This window comes from Pongo pygmaeus, chromosome 4 (assembly GCF_028885625.2).
Source record: "Pongo pygmaeus isolate AG05252 chromosome 4, NHGRI_mPonPyg2-v2.0_pri, whole genome shotgun sequence".
In the NCBI taxonomy this organism is placed as follows: domain Eukaryota; kingdom Metazoa; phylum Chordata; class Mammalia; order Primates; family Hominidae; genus Pongo; species Pongo pygmaeus.
This window is the reverse complement of record NC_072377.2, coordinates 12,373,964-12,389,136: the sequence shown is the minus strand read 5'-3', so window position 1 is coordinate 12,389,136 and position 15,173 is coordinate 12,373,964. Positions and strand designations below refer to the sequence as shown.

General features: G+C 38.1%; 1 protein-coding gene across 1 annotated transcript in view; it reads right to left on the bottom strand.

Moving 5' to 3' along the window:
* Positions 1-1,424: 1,424 nt before the first annotated feature.
* LOC129036133 (large ribosomal subunit protein uL15-like) overlaps positions 1,425-15,173 on the bottom strand; it is a 118,439-nt gene continuing 104,690 nt past the window's right edge. The window contains exon 2 of the mRNA XM_063664580.1: positions 1,425-1,814. Within this exon, the coding sequence (XP_063520650.1) occupies positions 1,425-1,814 (390 nt within the window). The remainder of the gene's footprint in view (positions 1,815-15,173) is intronic.

The following is a 15,173-nucleotide window of genomic DNA, read 5'->3' as shown; positions in this document are numbered from 1 at the left end:
CAAAGGGGAAAAGGAGATTAAGAGGGAACTTGGAATGATCAAATGCAAAGTAGACACCAGAAGCAATATAGAAACAAACCCATAGCAATTTCATTAATCTATATCCAGACACAATGAATTGATCTCAGGTCCCTGTTCTCTTTGTTTTTGTTGTATTTTGAGAGGGAGTCAGGGGCAGTAAGCCCATTGACACAGGTTCTACAGCATTTGAGGCTGCCTCAGGAACTAAGATTGTTTTGAGCATGTTGCCACATAGGAGGGGGTAGATATCAGTCCCATCAGCATTAATGAGCCCGGGAAAGCAATTGAGACTAATAGCAATCGAATTAATATAAATTAGATACCTATTCTATATTTCTATCCTTTTTGTTTTTTTTAATGGAAATATCTTTATGTATATGAAAAAGAGGCACTGAAGAAGACATGAAAGAAAGTCTTCAATTGCCAACACCACCAATTCTCTGGGAGTAGCTGTGTGGCATGCAGAGAGAATCTGTATGCTTGAGGGAGGGAGAGCACAGTGATTGTGAGATTTTGCATTGGTACTTAGTGCTGCCTGTCACAGTGGAAAACACACCAGGAAGAACTCAGCTGGAGCCCCTTGGAAGGAGCGTTTAGAGCTCCATGATGTCTGTAGCCAGAGGAGGCTCATTCATCCCAGTGGTAAGAACCTGATTTCTGGCAAGCCTTGCCACTGAGAACCAAAGTGTTCTGGAGTCCCAGATAATCTTGAAACGCAGTCTAGAGAACAAGAACTTTAATGCCTTGGCAAGTCCTAGTGCCGTACCAGACTGAGAGCCAGTCAACCTGCGGGGCACACAAACTCGTGATACAACAGCCGGGGAAGCCAAGGGAGTGCTTGTACCACCACTCCTACAACCCAAGGCAGCGCAGCTCGCCGCTCCAGGGTAGACCCCTTTCCTCTGCTTAAGGAGAGGAGATGGAAGAGTAAAGAGGACTTGGTCTTGCAACTTAGCTAGCCCTTCAGCCACAGTAGGATAGGGCAACAGGCTGAGTCCTGGGAACTCCATTCCAGGCCATAGCTTCTGGATGATATTTCTAGACACACCCTGGGCCAAAATGTGATCTGTTGCCTTGGAGGGAAGAGCCTAGTCCTTGCAGGATTTATTACCTGCTGACTAAAGAGCAATTGGGCCATGAATAAGAAGCAGCAGTAGCCAGATGGTACTGATATGGGCTTTGTGTGAGACTCAGATATGTGTTAGCTTTGGGTTGACCCAACATATTCCCAGCTATAGTAACTATGGGAAAAAACTCCTTCTGCTTGAGAAATGGAGAGGAAAGAGTAAAGGGAACTTTGTTTTGCAGCATAGGTACCAGCTTGGCCACAGTAGGATGGAGCACCAAACAGGCAATTGGAATCCTTGATTCCAGGCCTTGCCTCCTGGATAACATTTCTGAACCTACCGTGGGCCAGACGGGAGCCCACTGCCCTGAAGGGAGAGTCCCAGGTCTGGCAGCATTCGCCACAAGATGACCGAAGAGCCCTTGGGCCATGGGGGAACATCGGTCATCTCTGGGCAGTATTTGCCACAGGCCTGGGATGGTGGTGGTCTCTTCTTGTGGAAAGGATATAGAAAATTGGGAAGGAGCTCCTTCTGTGGTTTCATTGCCACATCAGCCACAATAGAATAGAATAGCAGGTAGACTCCAAAGGTTTCCAACGCCAGGCCCTGACTCCTGCACAGCATATCTGGATCTACCCAGGACCAGGGGGAGTTTACCACCCTGAAGAGGAGGACCCAAGCCTGACTGGCTTCATTCACCACATGCTGACTGTAGAGCCCTAGGTCCTAGAACAAACGTAGGTGGTAGACAGCAGTGGTTAATGCAGGCCTTGGTGAGAACCAGTGCTGTGCTTGCTTCAGGCCTAACTCAACATAGTCCCAGTGGCGGTGTCCACTGCAGTGTTTGTGTCATCCCTTCCCCAGCTCCAGGCAGCCCACTGCAGAGAGAAACTCCATTTGTTTGGGAGAAAGTAAGAGAAGAGAACAAGAGTCTCTGCCTGGTAATCCAGATAATTCTTCCATAACTTATCCAAGACCACCAAGGTGGTATCCCTATGAGTATGAAAGAGCCATAGCATTACTGGTCTTGGGGTTCCCCCTAATGTAGATATGGCTGTAATGACCAAAAACTTATATCACAACTCCCAAATCCCTTCAAGCAGTTAAAAGCCTTCCCAAGAAGAACAAGTATAAAAAGCCCAGACAGTGAAGACTATGATAAATACCCAACTCTTCAATGCTCAGACATCAGTGAACATCCACAAGCACCAAAAACATCCAGGAAAACATGACCTCACCAAACAGGCCAAATAAGACACCAGGGACCAATCCTGGAGAAACAAAAATATGCAACCTTTCAGAGAATTCAAAATAACTGTTTTGACGAAACTCAATAAAATTCAAGATAGCACAGAGAAGAAATTTAGAATTCTATAAGATAAATTTAACAAAGAGATTAAAATAACTAAAAATAATCGAGCATAAATTCTAGAGATGATAAATGCAAATGACATTCTAAAGAATCCATCAGAGTTATTTTAATGGCAGAATTGGCAAAGGAAATAAATATTAGTAAATTTGAAGATAGGCTAATTGAAAATACACAGTCAGAGGAGAAAAAAGAAAAAAAATTGTAAAATAATGAAACATATCTACAAAATCTAGAAAATAGCCCCAAAAGAGCAAATCTAAAAGTTATTGGCCTTAAAGAGGAGGCAGAGAAAGAGATATTGGTAAAAAGTGTATTCAAACGAATAATAACAGAAAAGTTCTCAAACCTAGAGAAAGAGATCAATATTTAGGCACAAGAAGGTTATAGAACACCAAGAAAAATTAACTCAAATAAGACTGTCTCAAGACATTTAATAAGTAAATTCCCAAAAGTCAAGAAAAAAGAAAGGATTCTAAAAGCAGCAAGAGAAAAGAAACAAATAACATACAACAGATCTCCAGTATGTCCAGCAGCAGACTTCTCAGTGGAAACCTTACAGTCCAGGAAAGAGGAGTATGACATATTTAAAGTGATGAAGGAAATAAAAAATCTTTCATCCTAGAATAATATATCCAGTGAAAATATCCTTCAAACATGAAGGAGAAATAAAGACTTCCCAGAGAAACAGAAGCTGAGGGATTTCATCAACACCAAATTTTTCTTGCAAGAAATGCTATAAGGAGTTCTTCAATCTCAAGGAAAAGAATGTTAATGAGCAAAGAAACTATCTAAAGTTATAAAACTCACTGGTAGCAGTAAGTACATGAAAAACACAGAATATTATTATACCGTAATTGTTATATATAAACTGTTCATATCTTGAGTAGAAAGACTAAAAGATGAACATATCAAAAAATTACAACAACTTTTAAAGACATAGGCAATGTAATAAGATATGAATAAAAACCACAAAAAGTTAAAAAGCCAGGGGATAAAGTGAGAGTTTTTATTAGTTTTTTCTTTGTTTGTGTGGTAATTTGTTTGCTTATGCAATCGGTGTTAAGTTATCATAAGTTTAAAATAATGGGTTATAAAATATTATTTGCAAGATTCATGGTAATATCAAATAAAAAAAATCCAAAAAATACACAAAAAATAAAAAAGCAAGAAATTGAAGCATACTACTAGAGAAAAATGACCTTCACTACACAGAACAGAGGAAGGAAGGAATGAAGGCAGACAGACAACAAAATAACCAGTAAACAAATAGCAAACTGGCATGAATAACTTATTACTTATTGATTCTAACATTGAGAGTAAGGGAGTTAAACTCCCCAATCAAAAGATAGGTGGCTAAATGAATAAAAAACAAGACTCAACAATCTGTTGCATGCAAGAAACACACTTCAGCTATAAAGATGCACATAGACTGAAAATAAAGGGATGGAAAAAGATATTCCATGTCAATGAAAACCAGAAAAAAGCGGGAGTAGTATACTTATATCAGACAAAATAGATTTCAAGACAAAACATAAAAAGAGACAAAAAGTTCATTATATAATAATAAAGGGTTCAATTCAACAAGAGGATAAAACATCCAGATAGATAACATAAATATTATTTGAGCTAAGGAGAGAGATAGACTCCAATACAATAATGACTGGAGACTTCAACACCCCATTTTCAGCATTAGACAGATTACCCAGAAAAATCAACCAAGAAACATTGGACTTAATCTGCACTACAGAGCAAATGCAACTGATAGATATTTATAAAACATTTCATCCGATGGCTACAGAATACACATTGTTCTCCTCAGCATATGGGTCATTCTCAAGGATAAACTGTACGTTAAGCCACATAAAAATCTTTACAAATTCAAAAGAAATTAAAATTATATCAAGTATCTTCTCTGACCACAAAGGAATAAAACTAGAAATCAATAACTGAGGAATTTTGGAAACTATGCAAACACATGGGAATTAAACAATATGCCCCTGAATGACTACTGAGTCAATGAAGAAATTAAGCAGAAATTTAAAAAATATTTTGAACCAAGTGATAATGGAAACACAACATACTGAAACTTATGGGATACAGCAAAAGCAGTACAAAGTGGGAAGTTTATAGCTATAAGTGCATATACCGAAAAAGTAGAAAAATTTCAAATAAACCACCTAATGACGCATCTTAAAGAATCAGGAAAGCAAGAGCAAACCAAAACCTAAATTGGTAGAAGACAAGAAATAATAAAAATCAGAGCAGAAATAAATGAAATTGAAGTGAAGAAAACAGTACAAAAGATCAAGGAACAGAGAAGTTGCTTTTTTGAAAAGATGAACAAACTTGACAAACCTGTAGCCAGACTATTAGGTTGATGCAAAAGTAATTGTGGTTTTTGCCATTAAATAATAAAAAAAATAGAAAAGACCCAAATAAATAAGATCAGAGATGAAAAATGAAATATTACAACCATTCAAAGGATCATTAGTGGCTACTATGAGCAACTATGTACCAATAAATTAGAAATCCTGGAAGAAATTGATAATTTCCTGGACACATAAAACTAAACAAGATTGAAGCATGAAAAAATCAATAACCCAAACAGACCAATAACAAATAATGAGATTGAAAGTGTGATAAAAAGTATCCCAGCAAAGAAAAGCCCAGGACCCAATGGTTACACTGTTAAATTCTGCAAAACATTTAGAGAAGGACTAATACCAACCTTATGCAAACTATTCTGAAAAATAGAGGAGGAAATCCTTCCAAACTTATTCTACGAGGCCAGTATTACCTGATAACAAAACCAAAGACGTATCCAAAAAAGAAAACTATATACCAATATCCCTGATGAAGATTGATGCAAATATTCTCATGCTAGCAAGCTAAATTCCACAAAACAATTAAAAACACATCTTGACCAAATGAGATTTATCCCAGGGATGCAAAGATGATCCAACATACACAATTAAATCAATGTGATACATCATATCAACAGAATGAAGGACAAAAATCATACGATCATTTCAACTGAAGGCTGAGAAACCATTTGATAAAATTTAACATCCCTTCATGATACTAACCCACAAAAACCTGGTTATAGAAGGAATATACCTGAACACAATAAAAGCCATATACCACAGAACCACAGCTAGTATCATGCCAAATGAGGAAAAACTAAAAGTGGTTTTTTCTAAGATCTGGAACACAACAAGGATGCCTACTTTCACCACTGTTATGCAACATAGACTGAATGCCTTTGCTACAGTAATCAGACAAGAGAAAGAAATAAAAGGCATCCAAATTGGAAGACAATAAGTCATATTATCCTTGTTTACAGATGATATGATCTTATATTTGAAAAAACCTAAAGAACCTACCAAAAAACTATTAGAACAAATGTAGTAAAGTTGCAGGATACAAAATCAACATACAAAAATTAGTAGCATTTCTATATGGTAACAGTGAACAATCTGAAGAAGAGATCAAGAAGGTAATCACATTTAAATAGCTATAAATAAAATTAAATATCTACCAGTTAACTGACTAAATAAAATATATCTACAATGAAACTATAAAACATTGATGAAAGAAATTGAAGAGGACACACAACATGGAAAGATATTCCATATTTATGGATTGGAAGAATCAACATTGTTAAAATTTTCATACTACTCAAAGCAATCTACAGATTTAATGCAATCCGTATTAAAATACCAATGACATTCTTCACAAAAATAGGAAAACGAATCCTAAAATTTTATACAAAACCACAACAGACCCAGAATAGTCAAAGCTATTGTGAGCAAAAAGAACAAAACTGGATGAATCACATACCTGACCTCAAATTATACTACAGAACTATAGTAAACAAACTAGCATGGTACTGGTACAAAAACAGAGACATAGACCAATGGAACAGAATAGAGAACCCAGAAATAAATCCACAGGTCTACAGTGAGACCATTTTTAACAAAGTTGCCAAGAATATACAATGGGAAAAGGACAGTCTCTTCAATAAATCATGCTGGGAGAACTGGATATCCATATGCAAAAGACTGAAACTAAACCCCTATCTCTTGCCATATAGAAACATTAAATCAAAATGGGTTAAAGAATAAGTCTAACACCTCAAACTCTGAAACTAGTGAAAGAGACCGTTGGGGAAACTCTCCAAGAAGTTGGACTAGACAAAGATTTCTTGAGTAATGCTTCACAAGCACATGCAACCAAAGCAAAAATGAACAAATGAAATAACATCATTTGAAAGCTTCTGCACAGCAAAGGAAACAGTCAACAAAGTGAAGAGACAATTAACAGAATCGGAGAAAATATTTGCAAACACTCTATCTGACAAGGGATTAATACCCTTGTATTAATATATATAAGGATGTATATATATATATATATATAGCTCTCAAACAACTCTATAGAAAAAAAATCTAATAATCCAATTAAAACATAGGCAAAATATCTAAATAGATATTACTCCAAAGAGGATATATAAATGGCAAACAGGTATATGAAAATGTGCTCAACGTCACCGATTATTAGAGAAATGCAAATTGAAACTATAATGAAATATCAGCTCACCCCAGTTAACATGGCTTTTATCCAAAAGACAGGCAATAACAAATGCTGGCGAGGATATAGAGGAAAGGGAACCTGCCTACACTGTTGGTGAATGTGTAAATTAGTACAACCACTTTGCAGAACAGTTTGAAGGTTCCTCAAACTCTAAAAATAGAACTACCATATGATTCAGCAATCCCACTCATATACCCCCAGAAGTCTGCATTCTCGTTTTATTGTGGCACTATTCACAATAGCCACCATTTGGAAGCAACCCTAATGTCAATGAACAGAGGAATGGATAAAGAAAATGTGGTAACATACACAATGGAGTACTATTCAGCCATAACAAAGAATGTCATTTGCAACAACATGGATGGAACTGGAGCTCATTATGTTAAATAAAAAAAGCCAGGCACAGAAAGAGAAACATCATATGGTCTCACTTATCTGTGAGAGCTAAACACTAAAACAATAGAACCCATGGTTATAGGAAGGCTGTTTATCAGAGGCAGGGAAGGGTAATGGTGAGGGGAAGTGGAGATGGTTAATGGGTGCAAAAATATAGTTAGACAAAAATATAGTTAGAACGAATGAATAAGACCTAGTATTTGATAGCATAACAGAGTGACTACAGTTAACAATAATTTATTGTATATTTTAAATAACTCTAAGAGTATAATTGTATTGTTTTTAACACAAAGGAAAAATAAATGCTAGAGGTAATGAATTCCCCATTTATCCTGATGTGATTATTACACATTGTATTCCTGTATCAAAATATCTAACGTACCCCATAAATATATACACTTAGTATGTGCCCACAAAAATTAAAAATTAAAAATATTTTTTAAAAGAAAGGTAAAGGAGCATGAGAGTTGTTTTAGATTTAGAAAAACTAGATGATGAAAGAATGATGGAATTGACTTACCAGAGGAACTAAGAAATAATATTCCTAGCATGGAAAACCTATGACTGTAAACAAATTACTTCACTACCTTCTATTTGTCTCCTCAGTAAAATAAATACAGTTTTCTTTCTTCAAAAAAGATAATGTAGCATGATGAGCCTAAGGAAGATTTCTTTTTACTATAAATGAGGAAGGAGGTTGAAGCCAAAAGACGTAATGAAAGTAATGCAAAATTAGAGGATAGGCAGACACCCGTGAATGTTGATCTCAGGAAGTTTGTTAGATTTTAATAGATTCACGAAAACAGAATTTAGGAGATTATTTACAAAGGTGCCTTATATCTTACTGTTGGGTATAAACATAATGCAATAGAAATAAAATGTAATTTGTGTTGAATAGGCCAAGATTGACTTAATCAATGTCTGTAGAGATTTCTAGGATACCTTATTGACAGAGAAATCTGAAAACATATCAAATCACAGAAATTCAACACATGATTTGAAGTTTCACAAACTAACAAAATAAATTTTATATTTGTATTTTATGGTTTGAAACAGCAGTTCTTACAGGGTATCTCTATCAAAGCACAGTAGGATGCTGAGTTAAATACAGCAATCATCAAACATCAAAACGTTGTGTTGAATAAATTTAACTTCTCAATATCCCAAGATATATACCATTTGTCTCATCTCATCTTCAGTCTGTAAACTACAGACCTTTTTACTCAAGTATATCCACTCTCTAAATTCACTGGACTCCTTTAAACATTCTCTTATTTGGGAAGTTAAAAGACTCATCCAATTTTCTAATTTGTACCTAAAATTGAGGAGTAGTAACAATGGCTAGAAAACATCTTTCTAATAGAATATCTAAATTCCTGCTGAGTAATGAAGGGATGATAATGAAAACACATTTGTGAATAATCGGTGCAATAAAAAAAATTATTTTGAAATAATTAAACTTTTTTTTTTGTTTGTTTGTTTTTTGTAGTTTTTGAGATTGAGTTTTGTTCTTGTTGCCCAGGCTGGAGTGAAATGGTGCGATCTCGGCTCACTGCAAACTCCACCTCCTGGGTTCAAGTGATTTTCCTGCCTCAGCCTCTTGAGTAGCTGGGCTTACAGGCGCCCACCACCATGTCCAGCTAATTTTTATATTTTTAGTAGAGACGGGGTTTCACCACATTGGCCAGGCTGTTCTTGAACTCCTGACCTCAGGTGATCCACCCGCTTCGGCCTCCCAAAGTGCTGGGGTTACAGGTGTGAACCACCACGCCCGGCCTAAACTGTATTTTTGGAGATGTGTATTTTCATTCTCTCAGTGATTCATGTTCTCCTAAAGATATTTCAGCATTCAGTAACCCAGAGAGAAGGGATGAGGGTTATGAGCTTTGAAAAAAAGAACATAAGGTACAGTGAAGTCCCAGGCATTAAGGAATGAGAAACTAATTCTCTCTGATTCCAGAGTAGAGAGGAAGGGAAGTCAGGCAGTTCACTAGGTGTTCTGATTTCCCCCTTCAGAGTGAAAATAGGTTGAGGGCACAGCTGACAACAAATGGTCTCATTCCCTGGCTCTCTACACGTGGGTTGCCTACATCACAGTTTAACAATGGCCTTGTGTCTAATGGGAGGACCTGATTAAGCACCTCTGAACCTGTGAGGGTAAATTTTACGTGTCAGCTTGACTGGCCAAAGTGTGCCCGGAGTACACATTGTTTCTGGGTATGTCTGTGAGGATGTTTCCAGGTGAGATTAGCATTTGTTATTGTGGTTGTTGTTTTAATTGACAAATAATAATTGTGTATATTATGGGATACAAAGTAATGTTTTGATCTACATATACATTGTAGAGTCAATGAAGCTAATTAACATATCCATAACCTCACCAATTTAACTTTCTTGTGTTGAGAACATTAAAAATCTATTCTTTCAGCAATTTAAAAATATACAATATACTATTAAATTAATTGTGGTCACCAAGCAATGCAATCAAGCACTAAAACTCATTCCTCCACACTAACTCTAACTTTACACCCTTTCATCAACATTTTCCCCTTCCCCACCATTTCCCCTCCCATCCTGAGAACCAACCACCTTTGAAATTAGCATTAGAATGAGTAAATTCAGTAAAGTAGAATGCCTTCCTCAAGGCGGTTAGGCGTCATCCAATCCTTTGAGGGCCCAAATAGAACAAAAGACAGAGAAAAGAGACCTTTATCCCTTTTTTCCTCCCTCAGAGCTTTAACTAAGACAGCTCATGTCATCTTCTGTCATCAGACTGGGATTTACGCCATAGTCTTCTCTGGTTTTCAAGATCAGACAATTGCACCAGCTTTCCTGAGTTTCCTGCTTTCAGAAGGCAGATTTTAGAACATCTCAGCCTCCATAATTATGTGAGTCAATTCTTTAAAATGAATCTACCTATCTATCCAACATTCTTTTTTTTTTTTTGAGATGGAGTGTCACCCAGGCTGGAGTGCAGTGGCTTATCTTGGCTTACTGCAACAACTGCCTCCCGAGTTCAAGCAATTCTCCTGCCTCCCTGAGGTAACTGGGACTACAGGGGCACACCACCATGCCCAGCTAAATGTTTGTATTATTGGTAGAGACAGGGTTTCACCATGTTGGCCAGGCTGCTCTCGAACTCCTGACCTCAGGTAATCTGCCCGCCTCGGCCTCCCAAAGTGCTGAGATTACAAGCGTGAGCCACCGCGCTAGGCCCCAACGATCTATTATCTACCTATCTAATGATATATCAATCCGTATCTATCTCCTATCGGTTCTGGTTTGTTTGTTTTTTTTTTGTTTTTGTTTTTTGAGATGGAGTCTTGCTCTGTCGCCTGGGCTGGAGTGCAGTGGCGCCATCTCAGCTCACTGTAAGCTCTGCCTCCTGGGTTCACGCCATTCTCCTGCCTCAGCCTCCCGAGTAGCTGGCACTACAGGTGCCCGCCACCACGCCCGGCTAATTTTTTGTATTTTTAGTAGAGATGGGGTTTCACCATGTTAGCCGGGATGGTGTTGTTCTCCTGACCTCATGATCCACCTGCCTCAGCCTCCCAAAATGCTGGGATTACAGGTGTGAGCCAATGCTCCCGGCCTGGTTCTGTTTGTCTGGAAAATTCTTATGTATATGGAACCTCTCTCTACTCCTACATCCGAGAAAGGGATGCTATTTCCTAAATAGGTCACAGGAGGACCTCATGCATAAATCAACATGCCTGCAATGTGTTCATGAGGAGCTGCATCCCAAACAATAAGGGAGATGTGACCTAGTCAGAGAGACAAAGCAACCCGGCCTCAAGGCAAAGAATTCACTATATCCACTATAGGCAGAGCTCTCAGAGAATACACCTAAGGAGCTACCAGAGACAGTGACTTGCGGTGACCTGGAGGGCAGTCTGAGCACCTGTCCATGGGACTGTGGCTACCTTCCCATCCTCTGGGAAGTCAGACAATACTTCTCACATACTTCTACTTCATGTTGGGAAAGTAGGGTGAAAATGATCCAATACTTGGGCTTGAGACACATCTATCTTGATGTTTCTTTAGCATCTCAAACTTAATGGAAAAGAAATCTGTAATTGTCAGAATAGGTAGGTAGTCAAATATAAGTTTTATTGGGCAAGAGAGAGCCCCCCAAACTCCCCACCCCGCCTCAAGGAATGTCAAGTGACCATCAGGCGATGGTCAGGTGGTTGGTTAAACTTTCTCTCCAAAATAATAATTGGTTGCAACCTGTGCCACGGACAGGCAGTCTCCCAATAGAAAACACCTGGAACTGATGATCAGTAGCTTCTTGGTAAGATGATAAGATCTCAGAATTGGGGCAAGCAGACTCAAGCATGTACGCTAAGAGGCAAGATGGTGGAGTTTGACTGGTACGTGAACTTCCTCTAGGAATGCTCAACTGGTAAGGGGAGAACACCTCAAGTGAGCATACAGGTAACTTCAGTAAACACACTGCACATGCAGCCTCTCCTAAGCGCTGGCATGCCAACACACACGCAGAATGCCAGTGTATAAAACCCCAAGTCAAAGGTCAAACCAGGCACTTGATTCTCTCAAGTTGCCTGCTTGGCCCTCATCCAAGTGTGCTTTACTTCCTTTCATTCCTACTCTAAAACTTGTTAATAAACTTTCATTCCTACTCTAAAACTTATCCCAGTCTCCCCCTCTGCTTTATGCCCCCGTGGTCAAATTCTTTCTTCTGAGAGTCAAGAATTGAGGTTGCGCAGACCCACATGGATTTGCCGCTGATAACATAATGTCCCTCAGCAAACACCTTCTTTTGCCATTTCCTACTTTAGTAAATACCCAATCAAGCCGGAAGTTGGATGGTCATTCTTGATATGGTCTTCTCTCTCATTACCTGCCTCTAATATATCATCAGTTGCATTTGATTTTACCTGGAAGTTTCTTCAAGCTCATCCACTTGTCTCCATCTCACCCCAATCACCTTCATCTCTCTTCTGAGTTGATAGGTTAGTCTTTTAAGGAAGAATGAGTCAGCATGGCTTCCATTATATTCAGGGCAAGGGTGTAGTGGATAAATACAAACTGTGGAGCCAGATGGCCACAGCTCTGCCTTTTAGTAATGGAATGACTTCAGACAAGTGACTAACTCTCTGAACCAGTTTTTCTACCAGAGAAATGGAAGATAATAAGAGTACACACCATATATAGTTGCGGCAAGAATGAAAAGTGCTAGTGTGTGAAAAATGCTTAAAATAGTTTTGGCACATAGGAAGTGCTATAGCAATGTCTTTCTTTCTTTCTTTTTAATTCTAATTTTTTATGTGGCCTGTTCGAAGCCTGCTGCTCAGTTTAATTTTATGCCAGGCTCCGTCTCACCTACTTGTCTTCTGTCACTCTGAGTTTTTTTCATCCTCTCCAGTACTGCAAGCGTATTTCACTCACAGTACCTGTTCACTGGCCATGTGTTCTGCCCAGGAGACTTCATCCCCCACTACTGGTAGGATTGGCTGGATTTGTATTTCTATTTGCAGCTTAAAGTTCTCACAAAAAAGCTGTCTGAAACCATCCAATCTAAATTAAATTTCTCAAGTCTATCCTATAGCTTGCATTTAAAAAAATCAGTCATTTCTTTTGGAATCATTTTAGATGTATTTAAAAGAAAGAATAAGATTGTTCCCATATAACCCTCACCATACCCATAATATATTTGTCAAAAACTTTTGGTTATATAGATGAGAGGTTTCTATATTGCCCAGGCTGGCCTCAAACGCCTAGCTTCACCTCTTTATGTGCCAAGACAACAGGCCTGAGCCACCACGGCTCTCTATCAAACACTTTAAAAACTTACTATCAGCTAAACTCCAGGCTTTATTGAGATTCTGCCAATTTCCCCACTAATATCCTTTTTCTCTGTACCGGGATTCAAACCAGGTTACCATACTATATTTAGTCATTATGTTTTCTTTCCTTCCTCTGAACTGTGACAGCTTTTTTTATTTTTTATTTTTATTTATTTATTTATTTATTTATTTTGTCTTGTTTTTCACAATTTTAGCAGTTTGGAGGAGTACTGGTGACATATTTTGTGGAATGTCCCTCAGTTTTAGTTTGTTTGATGTTTTTCTCATTATTAAACTGGGATCATAGGTTTATTGAAAGGAGATTATAACAGGCTGAATAGAATCCTAGCAAAATTCACATTCACCCGGAACCTGTTGAGTTGGATCTTTACTCGCAAATAGGGTCCTGGCAGGGGCTTTGTCATCAGTTAAGATGAGGTCACACTGAATTAGAGTAGACTCTAAATTCAACAAATGGTGTTCTTATAAGTAGAGGAAAATTTAGCCATATACACATCCCCAAAAGGGGTAACATCATATGATGGCAAACACCAGGATTAGATGATGCTGCTGTAAGCCAGGGGGCATCAAGTGTGGCCAGTAACCACCGAAGTTGGGAGAGGCAAGGAAGGTTTGTCCCCTGTGGCCTTCAGGGGGAGCGGGGCCCTGCGACACTGGGATTTTAGGCTTCTCGCCTACAGAACCATGAGAAAATACATTCCTGTTATTTCAAATGACGTAGTTTGTGATCATTTGTTATGGCAGCCCTAGGTAACTAATACAAAGACTACAACGGTATAAGCCCTTCTCCTCACAACTTGAAAGTTGTATTGCTTCCACATTGCCGTATTCTATTGATTAGAAGGAAGTTATTCAAGAGTAGGAGTTTACACAAGAGCATTTATGTGAAAATGTGAGAACACTTAGGGGTCATCTAAGATCTACCAATCACAACATTTCACCAGTCATTTTCATTTTAATCATTCTCATCACTGTGCAGTTTTATTTCATTATGTTAATTTTCACTTTCCTGAAGAATAATAAGTGCTTATTGGCAACTTCTATATCTCATTTTGTGAAATTTCTGTTCAGATATTTTACCCAATTTTTAAAATTTGAAATTCACTTTCTGACTGGTAAGAATTCTTTATTGTAAAAAATAATTATTTATGTATTATGGATACAAACCCTTGGTCAGATACATGTGTAACAGATATTGTCTCCAAGTCTGGGGCTTCCCTGTTTGCTTTCTTTTTTTTTTTTTTTGAGATGAAGTCTCGCTCTGTCGCCTAGGCTGGAGTGCAGTGGCACCATCTCGGCTCACCGCAAGCTCCACCTCCCAGGTTCACGCCATTCTCCTGCCTCAGCCTCCCCAGTAGCTGGGACTACAGGCGCCTGCCACCACGCCCGGCTAATTTTTTGTATTTTTAGTAGAGACAGGGTTTCAGCGTGTTAGCCAGGATGGTCTCTATCTCCTGACCTTGTGATCTGCCCGCCTCGGCCTCCCAAAGTGCTGGGATTACAGGTGTGAGCCACTGCACCCGGCCTCGTTTGCTTTCTTAACAGTAGCTCTTGAAAAACAGAAGTTTCTAATTGTGATCAAGTTTAACTTATCATTTTTTTTTTTCTGCTTGAGCTTTTTATGTTTTGTCAAGAAATCTTTGGCCACCCTAAATTTGCAAATATAATCTTTGGAAAGTTTTATGCTTCTAAGTGTTATGTCCAAGGATCATCATAAGACACATTAAAAGTTAATTTTTGTGCATGCTATGAAGTAAGGGTAAAATTTTATTTTTTTTCCTAAAGGATATTCAGTGGATGATCCAGCATCCCTGTATTTTGTTTATTTTAATAAATAAACATTTATTAATAAATAAAATCATTTATTGAAAATATTACATTTTCACCATAGAATTA